Source organism: Callionymus lyra, chromosome 1 (genome assembly GCF_982586985.1).
Source record: "Callionymus lyra chromosome 1, fCalLyr1.hap1.1, whole genome shotgun sequence".
Taxonomy (NCBI): domain Eukaryota; kingdom Metazoa; phylum Chordata; class Actinopteri; order Syngnathiformes; family Callionymidae; genus Callionymus; species Callionymus lyra.
Window position 1 is genome coordinate 12,964,301 of NC_141818.1, and position 6,000 is coordinate 12,970,300.

Consider the following 6,000-nt stretch of genomic DNA (forward strand, 5'->3'; position numbering starts at 1 on the left):
CTGTTCGCCCAAAAAGTACTTATTGTAAAAAAGACAAACTTAAAAACACAATTATATTTCAAAGAATATTCCAAGAAATTGAAGACATTTAAAGGGCAACTAATGGGAAATCTTGGCGAATGAGAGGTTACAAGAGTGGAGTCCATTAAGATGTAATAATGGTCTTCAAATCTATATCCGGCCAGTTGTAACAACGCTTTGTTAATACAATGAGTCCCTTGACCTCAGGGATTAATGGCCCGTGGTGACGAACCCCAATATTTGACCAATCACAGCAGAGTGGGTGTGGTTATGTTAAATGAGAGTTTAAGGAAAAAGATGCTCATTTCATTGGGAGTGGGTAAATATCTTTATTAAAAGTGAGTTTTGTGCAAACAGATGTATCCAGTCTTTTTTCAAAGATAAAAAACAACTTTCTGACGATAATAATAATGAATCAGAAATAAGATAAATTGCCTTTTCTTACTGGAACAAATACTTTACTGACCTGTACTGGGTTCCACCCGGTGGTTCGGGGAAAATACTCCTTTATTATCTAAAGTTTTCTGAACGTTAACTATTTTCTAGCGGAAAGTTATGTTTACGTTTCTATCTGCCAGTCCTAGTTGAGAGCTCAGCCACGGAAGCTCATAGATCACCACTGACGTTAGATAACCTCTCTGCCGTCGCCACCCACATTACACAACATTTAGATGCATCATTTACTTTTTTAATGAATTCCAACTGGCGACACAGTATATTCCCAACTAAATATCAACAACGACTTGCGGTCGCCTCCCACATACGAGTCTCTGCGAGGAGCTCCAATTGTGAGTCATCAATCGTGACTCAGTGGGATGACTTAGAACCAGCATGACTCTCTGTGTCTCAATTTCCAGACGGTTAAGGCACCATGTGCTGTACAGTGAGTCTCTTGGATCATAGTTGACCAATTTATTCGATTTTTTCCACACTTTAAGAGGAATTAGTCAGTTAAAACATAGATAAATGTGGAATTATTATTGTATTTATACAGATAAACAGAATTTGGGACTGTATTGATGATAACACATTGATTAAACTGGAAGGTTACTCGTATGACTCAGGGGTAGCTGAGGAGATGATGGGTTGTGAGTTACTTCGGCTGCAGGGGGGGGAGACAGCTTTACTATCTGCCAACATAGTAATCAGGGAATGGATCATAAGAGAAATGTGCTGATGTGTGCGGTTTATCGCTTCTCTGGATTAGTTGGATACTACATTTAAGATCGCGAGAAGGCTCAACGAAAGATTTTTTTTTTCCACAACCTTCATGGCGACTTGAGCAAAATATTCTCCTTTATGTCTTCATCAACTTATTTGAGGGTGAATCACTTCACATCACACTGTCCTGAAAGGCTCCTCTTCTTCCCCGTGTCCTTGCTAAACCTCCATAAATGTCCCTCCGGTGGCCTCCCAATAAGTCAAGCTTGAAATGTGGCCTGCGGAACAACAGACGTCTGGGCCGCGAGCTCAGATGAATGGCACAATTTCCATTAACCTGCCAGCACCGGGACAACAAATAATCTCCCCGGAATATATCGCCGGGATTAAGGAATCTATCCAGTAAAGGAAAAAAAAAACAAGAAGAACGCCAGAAGCCGATGTTGTATCTATTGTCAAAGATAAATCCCAGCCTTTCCCATTTCTGATGCGCTGGGGGTTTGTTATCCCGGGGCTTCCTTTGACTCCGCTAATCTGACAGCGGCTTGACCTCTTCGCTGATTGAAGACGGTGACATTTAAAAGCAGCGGGGGCAGCGTGGAAGTCATTGTTAGTAAAAGTCACCTGTACGTCAACTACAACCTTCCATGGCCACTAAACGTAATGAGCTTTTAGACGGATCACCCCTTGATTCTTTTCGCCATCTCCCTTTTCCCCCGGTAACGTCAATAGAACGGGACACTTTTTCCCGTAACGAGCGGAAGATTTTCTTTCAATAAAAACGAGTCTAATCTTATCACGGATCACAGTTCAGCACCGGAGGATATTCTTCATCAATAGCGACAACAGGTTTGTTTTTTCTACTTAGCTCGACTTCAAGCATCTACTCGGTGTCACCGTTTCTAAATTGAAAATAAATAGTTGGTGAATCCTGCTTAATGGACTCTTTCAAATCCAATCTCAAACCAGCGAGTGATTGAACCCTGAGATAAAACATGAGGACGGAGTAAAAAGAAATGTTCAACAACTGCAGAAATTGGAAGCCACTTTAGATCTGATTCTGAAGAAGGTTAAGTTGTTTTTATATCCCATCGTTTATTTGCTTAGGCATAAATTACCAGAGAAACATTACAAAAATTGTATGAAAAATGACGGAAAATGAGCTAGAATGTACTCCAAAGCTTAGCCACACTTATACATAGAAAGTACAGGAACACACAACACATCTTTCCAACAACAAATTGTACATTGAGAATATAATCATGTATAACATTTGATCAGGTGGAATTTATAGTCGATCTCAATTATTGCCAACCCCGACTCAGGGTACTCCGGTGTCCCCCGTCTCACGCCCAAAGAGACCGATGGACTCCAGCCCCCCCGCGGCAAATAAAATGAATGGATGAATATTCTGTTTTGGCAGTATTGAGATCTCCCTGGTATCCAACAACTCTCAACAGGTCGACTCAAGGATCCTGACCAGACATCTGAAGGTAAAGACGGCTGCATATTAGAGAGAGATTTACTTCTAACTTCCACATTTGCTTTCTTGTTTTTCTCTTAAAACGCTTCTTGATAATATAATTCTGATCTAGTTTTGTTGTTAGAGAAGACTATTTGTATTTTCTACGTTTGTTTAGTTGAGATTTTTCTTACTTTCTTGCTTTGTTTTTCGTTTAATTTCAATTAAATATCAAAATAATTGCACCTTCTATTGTTTTCCTTATGCATTCTTTAATAAGTGGCTTTTGAAAACGACATGAGGTGATATATATATCGTGATATTTTCGGGGGGATTATCGCCCCCCTGTTCTATTCCTCAATCTTTGCATTTTATGATCAAATTAAATGGTTGAAGTCAGGGGCGGGAACAAGTAGGATCACCACCCGAGAAACTTTTTTTTAGTCCTGGAAACATTACCTTCTTTCTAAAGTTTTTAAATTGTGACGAAATTTCCAAACATTGCTAAAGGTTTTGTTAACTCATTTTGTCACTCATGAATACTAAAGTGATTAAAAAAGGAGAACTTGTCATTGAATCAACGCCAATATCTTTCATTTCAGAACAGAAACCTGAAACAAATCCACTGTTTTAATGGCTTCCAGATCACCTTCCCCCTCGATGACTTTAACGCTCTAGTATTTACAGCCATTGCATCAAGAGTCTGCGATTAAGACAAGAAAAAAAAAAAAGCGAGCACAAAAGCACCGGCGAGAGGAGCTACAGTTGCAGTCATGTGCTTTGTTCGGCACTGACAGGCGGCATCCCTAACAATGTGTGAGAGTCGGCACCAGCAGCAGCCCGAGCTGAGGAAGTGATGTATTGCACGCTCACTTGAAACAATGCAGCTCTGTTTCTTACCTTAAGGTAACGGCTCCAACTCATCAATTTGTCTCGGTATAAATAGCGCGAGAGGGACGTAGGACGTCTTCACCGGTGGGTTTTTTGTTTTGTTGGCAACAATGGGAAGTGGTGAGGCGGGGGGGGGAGAAAAAAAAACAAAACAACTGTAGTCTTCAAGGAATCATATTCTCTAATGATGTATTTCCCAGAGCAACAGCTGGAGGACCATTAGAACCATCAGTGAAAACCCATTACATCCTCCCGCTCAGAGCCAGATGGGCTGGTAAAGCTATCTCGCGAATTTACCTGGGACATGATTAATTGAGTTCAAGGGTGTATTTTTAACTCGCGCAGCCTTGAAGGCGACACCACGGATCCCCAGCTTTTCCCCCTTATCAGACGAGCCCACCGCGACAGGACTCGGGGAGCCCTCGGTGGGGTCCGGCGTCGGAGACCGCAGTGTGCGTCTGACATGTGCGACTCCTTAAGCGTGGATGTTGCTAAGAGAGTGTAGACAAAGAGGACGGGCATGACCCACTTCACTTGCTCCATGTTACACTAATCCCACAGGTACTGCCGAGGAAGATACAGACGTCAAGAGCTCGACTAGAAAACTGCCAGGGAGTTGAAATCCTAAGGACGGAGTGGATTGGTCGCTCACTTTTATCCGAGTCAAGCGCTTCATAAATGGACTTTAACTGTGAAATAATAGCCGTTCTACCACTTCCAGGGGTAATGTGCGGACGGGGGGCCACATGCGGCCACCTGGCTGTATTTAAGTGGCCCTCATGAGATCACAGTAGGACTTCCAAAATGGTAAATGTTTCTGATAGTAAACTATTTTATTATTAATATTATTGCGGTCATTAAAGATCTTTAAGCACTTTTTTTCTGTCATTTTTTGAGAAGAATTATGTTAAGAAGAAAATTTTAAGATGAAATATTACATAATACAACGACTTGGGCTTAAGATTTATTTTATGATCTCACTACATTTTGTTTAAATACGTTACATTTTCATATTTAAGGACCTTTTCCCTCTTCTCTCTTTTTTATGACGTAATTAGGTTTTTAGTTTGTTGTTATTGTCACAAAAACTATTAAATATATATCAAATTTTTCCATCATGTTGAAGGATTTTTCCCCCCTTTTTTCTGTCTTCTATCCATCTTTTTTGGATATCTTTTTTTTTTTTTCTGTTTTTTCATTAAATGTTTTTCAAATGAAATAATACAACGACTTGGGATTTAGAATTTTTTTTGTTTGTTGTTGTCAATAAAACTACTAAAAAAATATTAAAAAATGTCCCCATCATGTTCAAGGACTTTTTTTGTCTCCTATCCATCTTTTTTTGGGAGAATATTTAAAAAAATCGCGTTTTTGTTTCATATTTTTCAATTAAAATCCATTTAAAAATGAAATATTACATGTTGAAAACGACTTAAGATTTATTTTAATGATGTCAATTCAATATTTTTGTTTGTCGTTTTTGTCACAAAAACTATGAAATACATGAAGTTTCCCCATAATACTAAAGGACTTTCTTTCTTCTTTTATCTCTCCCTTTCGGGGAGACACTTTGAAGCATAGTCTTTTACATATTTTTAAATTAAATGTATTCAAAATTAAAGTTAAATTAATATTTAATGATGTCATGGTGTAACTACATTTCACATTCGCATTATATTTTACATATATATGTAGTTATAGATAATAATAAAAATGAATAAATCTACATTTTATAGTTGTCCCTTCTTTAGTTTTAACTTGATGGCCCCATGCAGTATATAACGTGGCCCCCCTGGGGGGGTGGGAAACGAACTGCCCACCCCTGATCTAGCAGCGAGTCGGTGCGAGGACCCGGAGGGAGCGGGGGGACACCCTGGACAGGAGTCCACTCGTTAAAAAAAAAAAGAAGAAAACGCGTCAAATTGAATAAACATCATCGCTGTCAATACGCAGCACCTGCAACACTCACCTCTCACATGCTCCGGGACAGCGGTGCCCAAACACAGCGCCAGGGAAAGCAGCAGCAGCATCAACGGTCCCATCCTCAATCCTCGTCCCGACTTCCAAGGTGATGAAGACTCAAAAAAAAAAAAAGAAAATCTCGGATCTTTTAAAAAAAAAAAAAGGCAAAAGTTCCCCCTTTTCTTTTTCGGAGGCGCCGCGAGATGTGAGCCGGTTGGTGTCCAAGTCCTTGTGGGATAAACTCCTCGTCCGTGTTGGAGAGAGTCCTCCGCGCGCGTGAGAAGAGCGAGTCCGCCGGTGCTGCGCGACACTGACTGCCGCCTCTGCGCTCCTACCGCAGTGCTTGAGACCCGGGGAGGTGAAGCGTCAGCGTCAAGCTAGGTGACTTCACAGGGTGAGCGGTTCCTGTTGGTTTCGTCAAAATAAAAGTCAAGTCGCGCGTCAACCGCGGAACTACAACCTTAAAAATCCCTAATATAGTGATATATCATTGTTTTCGATAT

At 40.5% G+C, this 6,000-nt stretch overlaps 1 protein-coding gene across 2 annotated transcripts in view; it reads right to left on the minus strand.

The window, feature by feature from the left end:
- edil3a (EGF like and discoidin domains 3a) overlaps positions 1-5,800 on the minus strand; it is a 125,904-nt gene extending 120,104 nt beyond the window's left edge. Inside the window, exon 1 of one of the 2 annotated variants that reach the window (XM_087794417.1) lies at positions 5,505-5,800. In XM_087794417.1, coding sequence (XP_087650543.1) covers positions 5,505-5,577 — 73 coding nt within the window. In that variant the 5' untranslated portion in view covers positions 5,578-5,800. The remainder of the gene's footprint in view (positions 1-5,504) is intronic. The other variant, XM_087794425.1, reaches the window with a different exon arrangement.
- Between the last annotated feature and the right edge of the window lie 200 nt (positions 5,801-6,000).